The sequence below is a fragment of the Crinia signifera genome, chromosome 3 (genome assembly GCF_055691185.1).
Source record: "Crinia signifera chromosome 3, ASM5569118v1, whole genome shotgun sequence".
Taxonomy (NCBI): Eukaryota; Metazoa; Chordata; class Amphibia; order Anura; family Myobatrachidae; genus Crinia; species Crinia signifera.
The window spans coordinates 16,052,810-16,076,890 of record NC_139219.1 but is presented as its reverse complement, the minus strand read 5'-3'; the positions used below and the strand labels follow the sequence as shown (position 1 = coordinate 16,076,890).

At 42.4% G+C, this 24,081-nt stretch overlaps 1 protein-coding gene across 2 annotated transcripts in view; it reads left to right on the top strand.

The window, feature by feature from the left end:
• Nucleotides 1–641: 641 nt before the first annotated feature.
• TMEM151B (transmembrane protein 151B) overlaps nucleotides 642–24,081 on the top strand; it is a 40,316-nt gene continuing 16,876 nt past the window's right edge. For both annotated transcript variants that reach the window (XR_014471553.1, XM_083175377.1), the window contains exon 1: nucleotides 642–1,385. Coding sequence is in view for 1 of the 2 variants with exons in the window: in XM_083175377.1 (XP_083031503.1) it covers nucleotides 1,305–1,385 (81 nt within the window). In the remaining variant the exon portion in view is untranslated. The remainder of the gene's footprint in view (nucleotides 1,386–24,081) is intronic.

The window sequence follows — 24,081 nt, the reverse complement described above, 5'->3', positions numbered from 1 at the left end:
TGGAGAGACGGTATGAGACATGCAGTGATGGAGAGACGGTATGAGACATGCAGGAATGGAGAGACGGTATGAGACATGCAGCGATGTAGAGACGGTATGAGACATGCAATGATGGAGAGATGGTATGAGACATGCAGGGATGGAGAGATGGTATAAGACATTTAGTGATGGAGAGACAGTATGAGACATGCAGTGATGGAGAGACGGTATGAGACATGCAGGGATAGAGAGACGGTATGAGACATGCAGTGATGGAGAGACAGTATGAGACATGCAGTGATGGAGAGACGGTATGAGACATCCAGGGATAGAGAGACGGTATGAGACATGCAGTGATGGAGAGACAGTATGAGACATGCAGTGATGGAGAGACAGTATGAGACATGCAGGGATAGAGAGACGGAGTGAGACATGCAATGATGGAGAGATGGTATGAGACATGCAGGGATGGAGAGACGGTATAAGACATTTAGTGATGGAGAGACAGTATGAGACATGCAGTGATGGAGAGACGGTATGAGACATGCAGGGATAGAGAGACGGTATGAGACATGCAGTGATGGAGAGACAGTATAAGACATGCAGTGATGGAGAGACAGTATGAGACATGCAGGGATAGAGAGACAGCATGAGATATGTAGTGATGGAGAGACAGTATGAGACATGCAGGGATAGAGAGACAGCATGAGATATGTAGTGATGGAGAGACAGTATGAGACATGCAGGGATAGAGAGACAGCATGAGATATGTAGTGATGGAGAGAGCTCTCCCAAGGTCAGGTCTGATTCCTCCAGCTGTGACTGTGTGTGTTGCTCTCACCTCCTCCTGTATCTCCTCCTCTTCCTCCCTCCTCCCGTCTCCCTTCCATCTTCCCTGGGAATCTCTCCCATCCTCCGGCTCCTGCAGCATCCTTCCCTCTGATCCCTCCTTGCCCCTGTCCCCTTCCCTCCTGCCCCTGCACCGCTCCATCTGTGTCATGTGCATGTGTGTATGTAATGTGTGTGTCATTGTGTGTATGTGTCATGTAACACTGAGCATAAGGTAACACTGCATTGTTACATTGTGTGTGTTTGTTTGTTTGTATGTATGTATGTATGTATGTATGTGTAAGTCTCTGTGAGCCAGGTGTATGCAGAGGGCTCCTGGCTCCTGCACATGTGTGTACTGTGTACATGTAACATACGGTGCGGTGAGGATACAGATGTGAGAGGCTCTGTGGGAGGGGGTGTAATGAATCTCATTCTGGTACCTCTCTCCTCACTGTTCTGCCCCTGGACAGGGCACTTTGCTTTCCTGATTGGCCATGTCCCCCCCTGCATCTGGTGCAAGTGAGAGCAGCACGGGGTCAGTACCTCAGGAGGAGACGGATGCTGTGCGGGAGCTGGTGAGTACCAGGGGTGAGAGGGTTAATGCCACCACTTCTGTTTATGTCCCTGTCATTCTGTACCCTGTAACAGCTATAACACACACACACACACCTATCAATGATTATGTACCACACACAGCTGTCACATATCACACACACAGCTGTCACATATCACACACACACACAGCTGTCACATATCACACACACAGCTGTCACATATCACACACACACACACACACACACACACAGCTGTCACATATCACACACACAGCTATCACATATCACACACACAGCTGTCACATATCACACACACACACACACACACACACACAGCTGTCACATATCACACACACAGCTATCACATATCACACACACAGCTGTCACATATCACACACACACAGCTGTCACATATCACACACACAGCTGTCACATTTTACACACACACACACACACACACACACACACACACCTATCAGTGATTATGTACCACACACAGCTGTCACATATCACACGCACACAGCTGTCACATTTCTCACACACATCTGTCACATTTCACATATCACACACACACACACACACACACACACACACACCTACCTATCTGTGATTATGTACCACACACAGCTGTCACATATCACACACACAGCTGTCACATATCACACACACATCTGTCTGTGACTCTCTATCACATACACACACACACACACACACACACACTCACTCACTCAGCTAGCTGTCACTCTGTATCACACACACAGAGCTAGCTGTCACTGTATCACACACACACACACACACACTCAGCTAGCTGTTACTGTAACACACACACTCAGCTAGCTGTCACTGTATCACACACACACACACACACACACACACACACACACTCAGCTAGCTGTCACTGTATCACACACACACACACACACACACACACACTCAGCTAGCTGTCACTGTATCACACACACACACACACACACACACACACACACTCAGCTAGCTGTCACTGTATCACACACACAGCTAGCTGTCACTCTGTATCAGATAAAACACACAGCTAGCTGTCACTGTATCACACACACACTCAGCTAGCTTTCACTGTATATCACACACACACACACACACACACACACACTCAGCTAGCTGTCACTGTATCACACACACAGCTAGCTATCACTGTATCACACACACATACACACTCAGCTAGCTGTCACTCTGTATCACACACACACACACACACACACACACACACACACACACAGCTAGCTGTCACTGTATCACACACACACACACACACAGCTAGCTGTCACTGTAAAACACACACTCAGCTAGCTGTTACTGTATAACACACACTCAGCTAGCTGTCACTGTATATCACACACACACACACACACTCAGCTAGCTGTCACTGTATCACACACACACACACACACACACACACTCAGCTAGCTGTCACTGTATAACACACACTCAGCTAGCTGTCACTGTATCACACACACACTCAGCTAGCTGTCACTGTATATCACACACACACACACACACACACACACACACAGCTAGCTGTCACTGTATCACTCACTCTCTCTCACACACACACACACACACACACACACACACACACACAGAGCTAGCTGTCACTGTATCACACACACACACACACACACACACTTAGCTAGCTGTCACTGGATAACACACAGTCAGCTAGCTGTCACTGTATCTCACACACACACACACACTCAGCTAGCTGTCACTGTATCACACACACACACTCAGCTAGCTGTCACTGTATATCACACACACACACACACACACACACACACACAGCTAGCTGTCACTGTATCACTCACTCTCTCTCACACACACACACACACACACACACACACACACACACAGAGCTAGCTGTCACTGTATCACACACACACACACACACACACACACACACACACTTAGCTAGCTGTCACTGGATAACACACAGTCAGCTAGCTGTCACTGTATCTCACACACACACACACACTCAGCTAGCTGTCACTGTATCCACACACACACACACACACACACACACACTCAGCTAGCTGTCACTGTATAACACACGCTCAGCTAGCTGTCACTGTATAACACACAGCTAGCTGTCACTGTATCACACACACACACACACACACACACGCACAGCTAGCTGTCACTGTATCACACACACACACACACACTCAGCTAGCTGTCACTGTATAACACACACACACACACAGCTAGCTGTCACTGTATCACACACACACACACACACACACTCAGCTAGCTGTCACTGTATAACACACAGCTAGCTGTCACTGTATCACACACACACACACAGCTAGCTGTCACTGTATCACACACACACACACACACACACACACACACACACACACACTCAGCTAGCTGTCACTGTATAACACACACACACACTCAGCTAGCTGTCACTGTATAACACACACACACACACACACACACACTCAGCTAGCTGTCACTGTATAACACACAGCTAGCTGTCACTGTATCACACACACACACACACACACACACACACAGCTAGCTGTCACTGTATCACACACACACACACACACTCAGCTAGCTGTCACTGTATCACACACACACACACAGCTAGCTGTCACTGTATCTCACACACACACACAGCTAGCTGTCACTGTATCACACACACACACACACACACACACACACACACACACACAGCTGTCATATTGAGGTAAATTTACTAAGGTTTGAGTTCTATTGAAGATGGGATGTTGTCCATAGCAACCAATCAGATACTATCTATTATCATCTACAAGGTGCTAAATAAATAAGTAGAATCTGATTGGTTGCTATGGGCAATAGAACGCCAATCTCAGTAAATGTACCCCTCTGTGTGGAAAGGCCCCATACACTGGTGAGATTGGCTGTTTCCCTTCATCAGGCTGAGAAATCTGGTGACACTGGGGCAGACGTACTAAGCCTGGAGAAGTGGCACCAACCAATCAGCTGTGTTTGAGATATGACAGTTGGGAGCTGATTGGCTGCTGCATCGCCTTCCACTTTATCTCTTCACCAGGCTTAGTACATCTGCCTCATTGGTCCTAATCACATGTGTCTGACATCTGCTCCTAACCAATGCGCTGTCCTGTGCGAGGTCAGGACGTGCTGCACATAACATACATCACAAACCATTTCCCTTAAATGACCCTGGCAGTTCCCCGGGGGTTCCTTTATATGCGATAAATCACATGTAAATATGGCACAGCAAGTGCCAGATCTGATGTGAGGACTCCCGGGGGGCTGCCGGGGGGAGTGCCGGGGAAATCAGGTCCGACTTGTGGTTCAGACAAGTGTATGGGGCCTTCACCCGCAGCTGTCCCACCCTCTGTATCACCCGCAGCTGTCTGTCACTCTGTATCTCACACACACACACAGACACACAGCTGTCTGTCACGCTATATCACACAGCTATCTCTCCCTCTGTATCCCATGCAGCTGTCTGTCACTCTGTATCTCACACACAGACACACACACACAGCTGTCTGTCACTCTGTATCTCACACACAGCTGTCTGTCACTCAGTATCACACACATACACACTCTCACACACACACACACACACACAGCTGTCTGTCACTCTATCTCTCCCTCTGTATCACACGCAGCTGTCTGTCACTCTGTATCACACACACACACACACAGCTGCCTGTCACTCAGTATCACACACACACACAGCTGTCTGACACTCTATATCACACAGCTATCTCTCCCTCTGTATCCCATGCAGCTGTCTGTCACTCTGTATCTCACACACAGGCACACACACACACACACAGCTGTCTGTCACTCTGTATCTCACACACAGCTGTCTGTCACTCAGTATCACACACACACACACACACACACACTCACACACACACACAGCTGTCTGTCACTCTATCTCTCCCTCTGTATCACACGCAGCTGTCTGTCACTCTGTATCACACACACACACACACACACACAGACACACACACACAGCTGTCTGTCACTCTATATCACACAGCTGTCTGTCACTCTATATTACACAGCTATCTCTCCCTCTGTATCCCATGCAGCTGTCTGTCACTCTGTATCACACACACACACACACACACACACACACACACAGCTGCCTGTCACTCAGTATCACACACACACACAGCTGTCTGTCACTCTATATCACACAGCTATCTCTCCCTCTGTATCCCATGCAGCTGTCTGTCACTCTGTATCTCACACACAGGCACACACACACACACACACACACACAGCTGTCTGTCACTCTGTATCTCACACACAGCTGTCTGTCACTCAGTATCACACACACACACACACACACACACACACAGCTGTCTGTCACTCTATCTCTCCCTCTGTATCACACGCAGCTGTCTGTCACTCTGTATCACACACACACACACACACAGACACACACACACAGCTGTCTGTCACTCTATATCACACAGCTATCTCTCCCTCTGTATCCCATGCAGCTGTCTGTCACTCTGTATCACACACACACACACACACACACACACACACACAGCTGCCTGTCACTCAGTATCACACACACACACACAGCTGTCTGTCACTCTATATCACACAGCTATCTCTCCCTCTGTATCCCATGCAGCTGTCTGTCACTCTGTATCTCACACACAGGCACACACACACACACACACACACAGCTGTCTGTCACTCTGTATCTCACACACAGCTGTCTGTCACTCAGTATCACACACACACACACGCTCACACACACACACACACACACACAGCTGTCTGTCACTCTATCTCTCCCTCTGTATCACACGCAGCTGTCTGTCACTCTGTATCACACACACACACACACACACACACACACAGCTGTCTGTCACTCTATATCACACAGCTATCTCTCCCTCTGTATCCCATGCAGCTGTCTGTCACTCTGTATCTCACACACAGGCACACACACACACAGCTGTCTGTCACTCTGTATCTCACACACACACACACACAGCTGTCTGTCACTCTGTATCTCACACACAGCTGTCTGTCACTCTATATCACACAGCTATCTCTCCCTCTGTATCCCATGCAGCTGTCTGTCACTCTGTATCTCACACACAGGCACACACACACACACACACAGCTGTCTGTCACTCTGTATCTCACACACAGCTGTCTGTCACTCAGTATCACACACACACACACACACACACTCACACACACACACACACAGCTGTCTGTCACTCTATCTCTCCCTCTGTATCACACGCAGCTGTCTGTCACTCTGTATCACACACACACACACACACACACAGACACACACACACAGCTGTCTGTCACTCTATATCACACAGCTGTCTGTCACTCTATATTACACAGCTATCTCTCCCTCTGTATCCCATGCAGCTGTCTGTCACTCTGTATCACACACACACACACACACACACACACACACAGCTGCCTGTCACTCAGTATCACACACACACACAGCTGTCTGTCACTCTATATCACACAGCTATCTCTCCCTCTGTATCCCATGCAGCTGTCTGTCACTCTGTATCTCACACACAGCTGTCTGTCACTCAGTATCTCACACACACACACACACACACACACACACACAGCTGTCTGTCACTCTGTATCTCACACACAGCTGTCTGTCACTCAGTATCTCACACACACACACACACACACACACACACACACACAGCTGTCTGTCACTCTATCTCTCCCTCTGTATCACACGCAGCTGTCTGTCACTCTGTATCACACACACACACACACACACAGACACACACACACAGCTGTCTGTCACTCTATATCACACAGCTATCTCTCCCTCTGTATCCCATGCAGCTGTCTGTCACTCTGTATCACACACACACACACACACACACACACACAGCTGCCTGTCACTCAGTATCACACACACACACACAGCTGTCTGTCACTCTATATCACACAGCTATCTCTCCCTCTGTATCCCATGCAGCTGTCTGTCACTCTGTATCTCACACACAGGCACACACACACACACACACACACAGCTGTCTGTCACTCTGTATCTCACACACAGCTGTCTGTCACTCAGTATCACACACACACACACACACACTCACACACACACACACACACACACACAGCTGTCTGTCACTCTATCTCTCCCTCTGTATCACACGCAGCTGTCTGTCACTCTGTATCACACACACACACACACACACACACACACACACACACAGCTGTCTGTCACTATATCACACAGCTATCTCTCCCTCTGTATCCCATGCAGCTGTCTGTCACTCTGTATCTCACACACAGGCACACACACACACAGCTGTCTGTCACTCTGTATCTCACACACACACACACACACACAGCTGTCTGTCACTCTGTATCTCACACACAGCTGTCTGTCACTCTATATCACACAGCTATCTCTCCCTCTGTATCCCATGCAGCTGTCTGTCACTCTGTATCACACTCGCAGCTGTCTGTCACTCTGTATCACACTCACAGCTGTCAGTCACTCTGTATCACACACACACACACACACACACAAAGCTGTCTGTCACTCTATACCACACAGCTATCTCTCCCTCTATATCCCATGCAGCTGTCTGTCACTCTGTATCTTACACACACACACACACACACACACACACACACACACACACACACACACCTGTCTGTTACTCTGTATAACACACACACACACAGCTGTCACTCTGTATCCCACTCAGCTATCTCTCCCTCTGTATCACACACACAGCTGTCAGTCACTCTGTATCACACACACACACACACACACACACACACACACACACACACACACACAGCTGTCTGTCACTCTGTATCACACACACAGCTGTCAGTCACTCTGTATCACACACACACACAGCTGTCTCTCCCTCTGTATCACACGCAGCTGTCAGTCACTCTGTATCACACACACAGCTGTCTCTCCCTGTGTATCACACACACAGCTGTCACTCTGTATCACACACACACACACACACAGCTGTCACTCTGTATCACACACACACACACAGCTGTCGCTCTGTATCACACACACACAGCTGTCGCTCTGTATCACACACTCAGCTGTCTCTCCATCTGTATCACACTCAGCTGTCTCTCCATCTGTATCACACTCAGCTGTCTCTCCCTCTGTATCACACACACAGCTGTTACTCTGTATCACACACACACACACACACACACACACACACACACACAGCTGTCACTTTATATCACACAAGTAAGATACAATGTAGCAGTCACGTTATACACTAGTTTGTCAGCACACAATGATAGTAGAGGAACATGTGTGTAATATTGCAGTATGTCCGCACTCATTATATCCTGTATTGGTTACGCTATGGCCTATTACAGTTCTGTCACCCCTACAGTCTATTATGAATGCAGATTCTAGACTTGTTTTCCTCAGGAATGGGAGAATTCTGAGTTGGTATCAGAGTTACCTAATTTGCTGCTCCCTCTTCTAGGAGGGGCCGCTTGGTCTACGGGGCGTGGCCAGCAGGACGATTCGCTGTGTGTGTGTGTGGGGGGGGGGGGGGGGGGGGGTTGTGATCGCTGATCCGCTCCCTGGTGTACAGTGCAAATCCCATCATTGGGTCCCCCTTAAGGGCCCCATACCCTTCCAACGGATCACATGGGTTTGACATCGGATCCAATCCAAGGTGCGGTTTTGTGCGACCATCGTGTTGTAGTCGGAGGTCAGACTTGCTGCCCGGGAAGGGTTCCTTTGGCGCAAGGGGGATCGAATGGCCACCCGCTGTGAGAAATCTCAGTAGAGTATTGCCACCTTTCGAGGCCCATTTATCATTGATTGCATTTACAATGCGATGTGGGCGGAATATTACTGCCCAGGATTGCATTGTAAAATGCGATCATATCACCTACAGCCGACCCCGCTGACTGCACTGCCGCCCGGGCCCATAGGCTACAATAGGCTATCGCTGTCTCAGAATGGCATTAGCCCAGGGATGCGAAGCCGGGCTGCCTGATGTTGATACATTGGGCAGCTTTGCATCCCCCATAACGGGTGTTTTCGGGGATTTAGCCGCAAATATGGTTTGATAAATGGGCCCTTTAGTCTGCCCACTTCTGCTTGTAAATGGGCGGCCAAGGTGGTTGCAGAGGGATGCTAGTGGATGCAGGTAATTTGCCTGTATTTCTGGGGGTAAATATTGGCTGCTTTTGCTTGCGGTTTGCTCATGCTGCACAGCTTTATTTCATACATATAGCCCTTCGATCAGATAGCCGACACCCAGACACCGCGACAACCCGCCTCGTGCAAGTCTACGAATGGCTTCCGAAAACTCCGCCGACCGGCGTATAGCTCCAAATCCATTTGCAAATCACTCGCCATCAAATGATTTTCCCAGTCTGTGCGTAACCCGGAACCTACTCTTGTTGTGCGATAGAAAAAGGCCACTGCTATCACCGCCGCAGGCACCCCCCCCCCCCTCCCCATCGTGACCCTCCGTGAGCACCGCTACTCCATAGGGGAGCAAGCTACGGCTGTCGTTATAATCACAGGGCTTACTGCAGTTTTCTTTTTATAATTCTGTTAAATTCTTCCAAGGCAGGACTAGTTGCATCATCAGTGGTGTAGCTAGTTGCCACTGTGCCCGGAGCAAGGCCATGTTTCGCGCCCCCCCCCCCCCCCCCCATTGCACGTTTTAGCGAACTTTGTAATACCCATACACATTAAGCCACATGATGTAATGCCAATCACACATATGGCCACACATGATGCCCATTACATACTATATAACACACCATAGTGCCCATTACATAATATAGAACACACTGTAATGCCCATTACATACTATATATAACACACTGTAATGCCCATTACATACTATATAACACACCATAATGCCCTTTACATACTATATAACACACCGTAATGCCCATTACATACTATATAACACTCTGTAATGCCCATGACATACTATATAACACACCGTACCACCCATTACATACTATATAACACCGTAATGCCCATTACATACTATATAACACACCGTAATGCCCAATACATACTATATAACACTCCGCAATGCCCATTACATACAATATAACACAGCGTAATGCCCATTACATACTATATAACACACCGTAATGCCCATTACATACTATATAACACACTGTAATGCCCATTACATACTATATAACACACCGTAATGCCCATTACATACTATATAACACACTGTAATGCCCATTACATACTATATAACACACCGTAATGCCCATTACATACTATATAACACACCATAATGCCCTTTACATACTATATAACACACCGTAATGCCCATTACATACTATATAACACTCTGTAATGCCCATGACATACTATATAACACACCGTACCACCCATTACATACTATATAACACCGTAATGCCCATTACATACTATATAACACACCATAATGCCCATTACATCCTATATAACACACCATAATGCCCATTACATACTATAAAACACACCGTAACGCCCATTACATACTATATAACACACCATAACGCCCATTACATACTATATAACACACCGTAATGCCCATTACATACTATATAACACACCATAATGCCCATTACATACTATATAACACACCGTAATGCCCATTACATACTATATAACACACTGTAATGCCCATTACATACTATATAACACACCGTAATGCCCATTACATACTATATAACACACCATAACGCCCATTACATACTATATAACACACCGTAATGCCCATTACATACTATATAACACACCATAATGCCCATTACATACTATATAACACACCGTAATGCCCATTACATACTATATAACACACCATAATGCCCATTACATACTATATAACACACCATAATGCCCATTACATACTATATAACACATCATAATGCCTATTACATAATATATAACACACCGTAATGCCCATTACATACTATATAACACACCGTGATGCCCATTACATAATATATAACACACCATAATGCCCATTACATACTATATAACACACCGTAATGCCCATTACATACTATATAACACACCGTGATGCCCATTACATACTATATAACACACTGTAATGCCCATTACATACTATATAACACACCATAATGCCCTTTACATACTATATAACACTCTGTAATGCCCATGACATACTATATAACACACCGTAATGCCCATTACATACTATATAACACACCATAATGCCCATTACATCCTATATAACACACCATAATGCCCATTACATACTATATAACACACCATAACGCCCATTACATACTATATAACACACCGTAATGCCCATTACATACTATATAACACACCATAATGCCCATTACATACTATATAACACACCGTAATGCCCATTACATACTATATAACACACTGTAATGCCCATTACATACTATATAACACAGCGTAATGCCCATTACATACTATATAACACACCATAATGCCCATTACATACTATATAACACACCGTAATGCCCATTACATACTATATAACACACTGTAATGCCCATTACATACTATATAACACACCGTAATGCCCATTACATACTATATAACACACCATAACGCCCATTACATACTATATAACACACCGTAATGCCCATTACATACTATATAACACACCATAATGCCCATTACATACTATATAACACATCATAATGCCCATTACATACTATATAACACATCATAATGCCCATTACATAATATATAACACACCGTAATGCCCATTACATACTATATAACACACCGTGATGCCCATTACATAATATATAACACACCATAATGCCCATTACATAATATATAACACACCATAATGCCAATTACATACTATATAACACACCATAATGCCCATTACATAATATATAACACACCAGAATGCCCATTACATACTATATAACAAACCGTAATGCCCATTACATACTATATAACAATCCATAATGCCCATTACATACTATATAACACACCGTAACGCCCATTACATCCTATATAACAAACCGTAATGCCCATTACATACTATATAACACACTATAATGCCCATTACATACCATATAACACACTGTAATGCCATTACATCATACTATATAACACACCATAATGCCCATTACATAATATATAACACACCGTAATGCCCATTACATACTATATATAACACACCGTAATGCCCATTACATACTATATAACACACTGTAATGCCATTACATCATACTATATAACACACCATAATGCCCATTACATAATATATAACACACCGTAATGCCCATTACATACTATATATAACACACCGTAATGCCCATTACATACTATATAACACACCGTAATGCCCATTACATACTATATAACACACCATAATGCCCATTACATACTATATAACACATCATAATGCCCATTACATACTATATAACACATCATAATGCCCATTACATAATATATAACACACCGTAATGCCCATTACATACTATATAACACACCGTGATGCCCATTACATAATATATAACACACCATAATGCCCATTACATAATATATAACACACCATAATGCCAATTACATACTATATAACACACCATAATGCCCATTACATAATATATAACACACCAGAATGCCCATTACATACTATATAACAAACCGTAATGCCCATTACATACTATATAACAATCCATAATGCCCATTACATACTATATAACACACCGTAACGCCCATAACATCCTATATAACAAACCGTAATGCCCATTACATACTATATAACACACTATAATGCCCATTACATACCATATAACACACTGTAATGCCATTACATCATACTATATAACACACCATAATGCCCATTACATAATATATAACACACCGTAATGCCCATTACATACTATATATAACACACCGTAATGCCCATTACATACTATATAACACACTGTAATGCCATTACATCATACTATATAACACACCATAATGCCCATTACATAATATATAACACACCGTAATGCCCATTACATACTATATATAACACACCGTAATGCCCATTACATACTATATAACACACTATAATGCCCATTACATACTATATAACACACCATAATGCCCATTACATAATATATAACACACCGTAATGCCCATTACATACTATATAACACACCGTAATGCCCATTACATACTATATAACACACCATAATGCCCATTACATACTATATAACACACCGTAATGCCCATTACATACTATATAACACACCATAACGCCCATTACATACTATATAACACACCGTAATGCCCATTACATACTATATAACACACCGTAATGCCCATTACATACTATATATAACACACCGTAATGCCCATTACATACTATATAACACACTATAATGCCCATTACATACTATATAACACACCGTAATGCCCATTACATACTATATAACACACCATAATGCCCATTACATACTATATAACACACCGTAATGCCCATTACATACTATATAACACACTGTAATGCCCATTACATACTATATAACACAGCGTAATGCCCATTACATACTATATAACACACCATAATGCCCATTACATACTATATAACACACCGTAATGCCCATTACATACTATATAACACACTGTAATGCCCATTACATACTATATAACACACCGTAATGCCCATTACATACTATATAACACACCATAACGCCCATTACATACTATATAACACACCGTAATGCCCATTACATACTATATAACACACCATAATGCCCATTACATACTATATAACACATCATAATGCCCATTACATACTATATAACACATCATAATGCCCATTACATAATATATAACACACCGTAATGCCCATTACATACTATATAACACACCGTGATGCCCATTACATAATATATAACACACCATAATGCCCATTACATAATATATAACACACCATAATGCCAATTACATACTATATAACACACCATAATGCCCATTACATAATATATAACACACCAGAATGCCCATTACATACTATATAACAAACCGTAATGCCCATTACATACTATATAACAATCCATAATGCCCATTACATACTATATAACACACCGTAACGCCCATTACATCCTATATAACAAACCGTAATGCCCATTACATACTATATAACACACTATAATGCCCATTACATACCATATAACACACTGTAATGCCATTACATCATACTATATAACACACCATAATGCCCATTACATAATATATAACACACCGTAATGCCCATTACATACTATATATAACACACCGTAATGCCCATTACATACTATATAACACACTGTAATGCCATTACATCATACTATATAACACACCATAATGCCCATTACATAATATATAACACACCGTAATGCCCATTACATACTATATATAACACACCGTAATGCCCATTACATACTATATAACACACTATAATGCCCATTACATACTATATAACACACCATAATGCCCATTACATAATATATAACACACCGTAATGCCCATTACATACTATATAACACACCGTAATGCCCATTACATACTATATAACACACCATAATGCCCATTACATACTATATAACACACCGTAATGCCCATTACATACTATATAACACACCATAACGCCCATTACATACTATATAACACACCGTAATGCCCATTACATACTATATAACACACCGTAATGCCCATTACATACTATATAACACACCATAATGCCCATTACATACTATATAACACACCATAATGCCCATTACATACTATATAACACATCATAATGCCCATTACATAATATATAACACACCGTAATGCCCATTACATACTATATAACACACCGTGATGCCCATTACATAATATATAACACACCATAATGCCCATTACATACTATATAACACACCGTAATGCCCATTACATACTATATAACACACCGTGATGCCCATTACATACTATATAACACACTGTAATGCCCATTACATACTATATAACACACCATAATGCCCTTTACATACTATATAACACTCTGTAATGCCCATGACATACTATATAACACACCGTAATGCCCATTACATACTATATAACACACCGTGATGCCCATTACATACTATATAACACACCGTAATGCCCATTACATACTATATAACACACCGTAATGCCCATGACATACTATATAACACACCGTAATGCCCATTACATAATATATAACACACCATAATGCCCATTACATCCTATATAACACACCATAATGCCCATTACATACTATATAACACACCATAACGCCCATTACATACTATATAACACACCGTAATGCCCATTACATACTATATAACACACCATAATGCCCATTACATACTATATAACACACCGTAATGCCCATTACATACTATATAACACACCGTAATGCCCATTACATACTATATAACACACCGTAATGCCCATTACATACTATATAACACACCATAACGCCCATTACATACTATATAACACACCGTAATGCCCATTACATACTATATAACACACCATAATGCCCATTACATACTATATAACACACCGTAATGCCCATTACATACTATATAACACACCATAATGCCCATTACATACTATATAACACACCATAATGCCCATTACATACTATATAACACATCATAATGCCCATTACATAATATATAACACACCGTAATGCCCATTACATACTATATAACACACCGTGATGCCCATTACATAATATATAACACACCATAATGCCCATTACATAATATATAACACACCATAATGCCCATTACATAATATATAACACACCATAATGCCCATTACATACTATATAACACACCATAATGCCCATTACATAATATATACCACACCAGAATGCCCATTACATACTATATAACAAACCGTAATGCCCATTACATACTATATAACAATCCATAATGCCCATTACATACTATATAACACACCGTAACGCCCATTACATCCTATATAACAAACCGTAATGCCCATTACATACTATATAACACACTATAATGCCCATTACATACTATATAACACACTATAATGCCCATTACATAATATATAACACACCGTAATGCCCATTACATACTATATATAACACACCGTAATGCCCATTACATACTATATAACACACTGTAATGCCATTACATCATACTATATAACACACCATAATGCCCATTACATAATATATAACACACCGTAATGCCCATTACATACTATATATAACACACCGTAATGCCCATTACATACTATATAACACACTATAATGCCCATTACATACTATATAACACACCGTAATGCCCATTACATAATATATAACACACCGTAATGCCCATTACATACTATATAACACACCGTAATGCCCTTTACATACTATAGAACACACCATAATGCCCATTACATAATATATAACACACCGTAATGCCCATTACATACTATATATAACACACCGTAATGCCCATTACATACTATATAACACACTATAATGCCCATTACATACTATATAACACAACATAACGCCCATTACATAATATATAACACACCGTAATGCCCTTTACATACTATAGAACACACCATAATGCCCATTACATAATATATAACACACCATAACGCCCATTACATAATATATAACACACCATAACGCACATTACATAATATATAACACACCGTAATGCCCATTACATACTATATAACACACCGTAATGCCCATTACATAATATATAACACACCATAACGCACATTACATAATATATAACACACCGTAATGCCCACTACATACTATATAACACACCGCAATGCCCATTACATACTATATAACACTCCGTAATGCCCATTACATACTATATAACACACCGTAATGCCCACTACATACTATATAACACACCGCAATGCCCATTACATACTATATAACACTCCGTAATGCCCATTACATACTATATAACACACCGTAATGCCCACTACATACTATATAACACACCGCAGTGCCCATTACATACTATATAACACTCCGTAATGCCCATTACATACTATATAACACACCGTAATGCCCATTACATACTATATAACACACCGCAATGCCCATTACATACTATATAACACTCCGTAATGCCCATTACATACTATATAACACACCGTAATGCCCACTACATACTATATAACACACCGCAATGCCCATTACATACTATATAACACTCCGTAATGCCCATTACATACTATATAACACACCGTAATGCCCATTACATACTATATAACACACCGTAATGCCCATTACATACTATATAACACACCGTAATGCCCATTACATACTATATAACACTCCGTAATGCCCATTACATACTATATAACACACCGTAATGCCCAATACATACTATATAACACACCGTAATGCCCATTACATACTATATAACACACCGTAATGCCCATGACATACTATATAACACACTGTAATGCACATTACATATTATATAACTGTATATAATCATACTATAGGCACTCTTATGGCTGTATATAATAATACTACGAGCACTCTTATGGCTGTATATAATCATACTACGGGCACTCTTATGGCTGTATATAATCATACTACGGGCACTCTTATTGCTGTATATAATCATACTATGGGCACTCTGATGGCTGTATATAATCATACTACGGGCACTCTTATGGCTGTATGTAATCATACTACGGGCACTCTTATGGCTGTATATAATCATGTGGGCACTCTTATTGCTGTATATAATCATACTACGGGCACTCTTATGGCTGTATATAATCATACTACGGGCACTCTTATGGCTGTATATAATCATACTATGGGCACTCTTATGGCTGTATATAATCATGTGGGCACTCTGATGGCTGTATATAATCATACTATGGGCACTCTTATGTCTGTATATAATCATACTACGGGCACTCTTATGGCTGTATATAATCATGTGGGCACTCTTACGGCTGTATATAATCATACTACGGCACTCTTATGGCTGTATATAATCATACTATGGGCACTCTTATGGCTGTATATAATCATACTACGGGCACTCTTATGGCTGTATATAATCATACTACGGGCACTCTGATGGCTGTATATAATCATACTATGGACACTCTTATGGCTGTATATAATCATACTACGGACACTCTTATGGCTGTATATAATCATACTACGGACACTCTTATGGCTGTATATAATCATACTATGGGCACTCTTATGGCTGTATATAATCATACTACGGGCACTCTTATGGCTGTATATAATCATACTACGGGCACTCTTATGGCTGTATATAATCATACTACGGGCACTCTTATGGCTGTATATAATCATACTATGGGCACTCTTATGGCTGTATATAATCATACTACGGGCACTCTGATGGCTGTATATAATCATACTATGGGCACTCTTATGGCTGTACTGTATATAATCATACTATGGGCACTCTTATGGCTGTATATAATCATACTACGGGCACTCTTATGGCTGTATATAATCATACTACGGGCACTCTTATGGCTGTATATAATCATACTACGGGCACTCTTATGGCTGTATATAATCATACTATGGGCACTCTTATGGCTGTATATAATCATACTACGGGCACTCTTATGGCTGTATATAATCATACTATGGGCACTCTTATGGCTGTATATAATCATACTATGGGCACTCTGATGGCTGTATATAATCATACTATGGGCACTCTTATGGCTGTACTGTATATAATCATACTACGGACACTCTTATGGCTGTATATAATCATACTACGGGCACTCTGATGGCTGTATATAATCATACTACGGGCACTCTGATGGCTGTATACAATCATACTACGGGCACTCTTATGGCTGTATTTAATCATACTACGGGCACTCTTATGGCTGTATATAATCATACTACGGGCACTCTTATGGCTGTATATAATCATACTACGGGCACTCTTATGGCTGTATATAATAATACTATAGGCACTCTTATGTCTGTATATAATCATACTATGGGCACTCTTATGGCTGTATATAATAATACTATAGGCACTCTTATGGCTGTATATAATCATACTATGGGCACTCTTATGGCTGTATATAATCATACTATGGGCACTCTTATGGCTGTATATAATCATACTACGGGCACTCTTATGGCTGTATATAATCATACTATGGGCACTCTTATGGCTGTATATAATCATACTATGGGCACTCTGATGGCTGTATATAATCATACTACGGGCACTCTGATGGCTGTATATAATCATACTACGGGCACTCTTATGGCTGTATATAATCATACTATGGGCACTCTGATGGCTGTATATAATCATACTACGGGCACTCTTATGGCTGTATATAATCATACTATGGGCACTCTTATGGCTGTATATAATCTTACTACGGGCACTCTTATGGCTGTATATAATAATACTATGGGCACTCTTATGGCTGTATATAATCATACTACGGGCACTTATGGCTGTATATAATCATACTATGGGCACTCTGATGGCTGTATATAATCATACTACGGGCACTCTTATGGCTGTATATAATCATACTATGGGCACTCTGATGGCTGTATATAATCATACTACGGGCACTCTTATGGCTGTATATAATCATACTATGGGCACTCTTATGGCTGTATATAATCTTACTACGGGCACTCTTATGGCTGTATATAATCATACTATGGGCACTCTTATGGCTGTATATAATCATACTACGGGCACTTATGGCTGTATATAATCATACTATGGGCACTTATGGCTGTATATAATCATACTACGGGCACTTATGGCTGTATATAATCATACTACGGGCACTCTTATGGCTGTATATAATCATACTACGGGCACTCTTATGTCTTTATATAATCATACTACGGGCACTCTGATGGCTGTATATAATCATACTACGGGCATTCTTATGGCTGTATATAATCATACTACGGGCACTCTTATGTCTGTATATAATCATACTACGGGCACTCTTATGGCTGTATATAATCATACTACGGGCACTCTTATGGCTGTATATAATCATACTACGGGCATTCTTATGGCTGTATATAATCATACTACGGGCACTCTTATGGCTGTATATAATCATACTACGGGCACTCTTATGGCTGTATATAATCATGTGGGCACTCTGATGGCTGTATATAATCATACTATGGGCACTCTTATGTCTGTATATAATCATACTACGGGCACTCTTATGGCTGTATATAATCATGTGGGCACTCTTATGGCTGTATATAATCATGTGGGCACTCTTACGGCTGTATATAATCATGTGGGCACTCTTATGGCTGTATATAATCATGTGGGCACTCTTATGGCTGTATATAATCATGTGGGCACTCTTATGGCTGTATATAATCATGTGGGCACTCTTATGGCTGTATATAATCATACTACAGGCACTCTTATGGCTGTATATAATCATACTACGGGCACTCTTATGGCTGTATATAATCATACTATGGGCACTCTTATGGCTGTATATAATCATACTACGGGCACTCTTATGGCTGTATATAATTATACTATGGGCACTCTTATGGCTGTATATAATCATACTACGGGCACTCTTATGGCTGTATATAATCATACTAGCACTCTTATGGCTGTATATAATCATACTATGGGCACTCTTATGGCTGTATATAATCATACTAGCACTCTTATGGCTGTATATAATCATATTATGGGCACTCTTATGGCTGTATATAATCATACTACGGGCACTCTTATGGCGGTATATAATCATACTATGGGCACTCTAATGGCTGTATATAATCATACTATGGGCACTCTTATGGCTGTATATAATCATACTACGGGCACTCTTATGGCTGTATATAATCATACTACGGGCACTCTTATGGCTGTATATAATCATACTATGGGCACTCTGATGGCTGTATATAATCATGTGGGCACTCTTATGGCTGTATATAATCATACTACGGGCACTCTTATGGCTGTATATAATCATGTGGACACTCTTATGGCTGTATATAATCATACTATGGGCACTCTTATGGCTGTATATAATCATACTATGGACACTCTTATGTCTGTATATAATCATACTATGGGCACTCTTATGTCTGTATATAATCATACTATGGGCACTCTTATGTCTGTATATAATCATACTATGGGCACTCTTATGTCTGTATATAATCATACTACGGGCACTCTTATGGCTGTATATAATCATATGGACACTCTTATGGCTGTATATAATCATATGTCTGTATATAATCATACTATGGACACTCTTATGTCTGTATATAATCATACTATGGGCACTCTTATGTCTGTATATAATCATACTATGGGCACTCTTATGTCTGTATATAATTATACTATGGGCACTCTGATGGCTGTATATAATCATATTATGGGCACTCTTATGGCTGTATATAATCATACTACGGACACTCTTATGGCTGTATATAATCATATTATGGGCACTCTTATGGCTGTATATAATCATACTACGGGCACTCTTATGGCTGTATATAATCATACTATGGGCACTGTTATGGCTGTATATAATCATACTACGGGCACTCTTATGGCTGTATATAATCATGTGGACACTCTTATGGCTGTATATAATCATACTACGGGCACTCTTATGGCTGTATATAATCATGTGGACACTCTTATGTCTGTATATAATCATACTATGGGCACTCTTATGTCTGTATATAATCATACTACGGGCACTCTTATGTCTGTATATAATCACACTATGGGCATTCTTATGGCTGTATATAATCATACTATTGGCACTCTTATGTCTGTATATAATCATACTATGGGCACTCTTATGTCTGTATATAATCATACTATGGGCACTCTTATGGCTGTATATAATCATACTACGGGCACTCTTATGGCTGTATATAATCATACTACAGACACTCTGATGGCTGTATATAATCAAACTATGGGTACTCTTATGTCTGTATATAATCATACTATGGGCACTCTTATGTCTGTATATAATCATACTATGGGCACTCTTATGTCTGTACATAATTATACTACGGGCACTCTTATGGCTGTATATAATCATGTGGACACTCTTATGGCTGTATATAATCATACTATGGGCACTCTTATGGCTACCTTCACAGGGATTCAGTATGAAATCCCGGCGGTCGGGATCCCGGCGTTCAAAATCCCGACGCCGGAATCCCGACCGCCGAAATCCCGACAAGGGGGGGACGTGGATCGCCCCCCCTTGCGGGCTCGCTGCGCTCGCCACGCAGCGGGCCCGGTGCCTCGCTACGCTCGACACGCTAATTTATTCTCCCTCCAGGGGTATCGTGGACACCCACGGAGGGAGATAGTGTCGGGATTTCGGCGGTCGGGATTCCGGCGTCGGGATTCTGAACGCCGGGATCCCGACTGCCGGGATTTTAACTGCATCCCCTTCACAGGTATCCGCGTCCCCTCGCGGGGCTCGCTGCGCTCGACACGCTTCGGGCTCGGTGGCTCGCTGCGCTCGCCACACTTTAGAAAATCAACTCCACGCCGACGTGGATAGTAGGGGTATGAAAAGGTCGGAGGACGCGTACCGCCGCCTCTCGCTGGCTCGCTGCGCTCGCCACGCTTCGGGTTGGCGTCAATAGTGGGGTGGCGTTTACATACTTTTTAACCATATTCAATGTGAAATGGGCCATATTGGCCCATTTCACATTGTCACCTATGTAAATTCAGGTTGATCGCATCGCGGGCCATTATAATGGCCCGCAACCGACGCGATGAACCCGATTTTCACTTTGGGAAAATCGCGTTGATCGTGTCGGTCGCATGGCGGCCCCTTATTAGGGGTCCTGTTCCGATGTTTGGGGATCTGCACCTGCACAAACTCATATTTGCACATGTGCAGCAGACCCGGCAATGAATACTTCTTTATGGGGAGGGAGGGGCCGGGACGGACCTGAGAGGTGATGTTACTGGACCATGGGAACGGCCAGCATTTTATAGGCGTTCCCATGAGTACGCAGGGGCAGGGGCAAACACAGGATTTCTAAAGGGGGGTTTCCAGATGTGCTGCGGCTAGGATGCCGGCGTTCACTATTCAAACACAATAGTTTGGGGAGGGGAGGGTTACGCTGTGAGAGAGGTAGTTTGCAGAGGGGAGGGTTAGGCTGCGGGAGGGATAGTTTGCGGAGGGGAGGGTTACGCTGCGGGAGGGTTAGTTTGCGGAGGGGAGGGTTAGGCTGCGGGAGGGTTAGTTTGCGGAGGGGACGGTTAGGCTGTGAGAGAGGTAGTTTGGGGAGGGGAGGGTTAGGCTGCGGGAGGGTGAGTTTGCGGAGGGGAGGGTTAGGCTGCGGGAGGGTGAGTTTGCGGAGGGGAGGGTTAGGCTGCGGGAGGGTGAGTTTGCGGAGGGGAGGGTTAGGCTGCAGGAGGGTTAGTTTGGGGAGGGGAGGGTTAGGCTGCGGGATGGTTAGTTTGGGGAGGGTTAGACTACAGGAGGGTGAGTTTGCGGAGGAGAGGGTTAGGCTGCGGGAGGGTTAGTTTGCGGAGGGAAGGATTAAGCTGCCGGAGGGTTAGTTTGCGGAGGGGAGGGTTAGGCTGCAGTATGGTTAGTTTGTGGAGGGGAGGGTTACGCTGCGGGAGGGTTAGTTTGCGGAGGGAAGGGTTAGGCTGC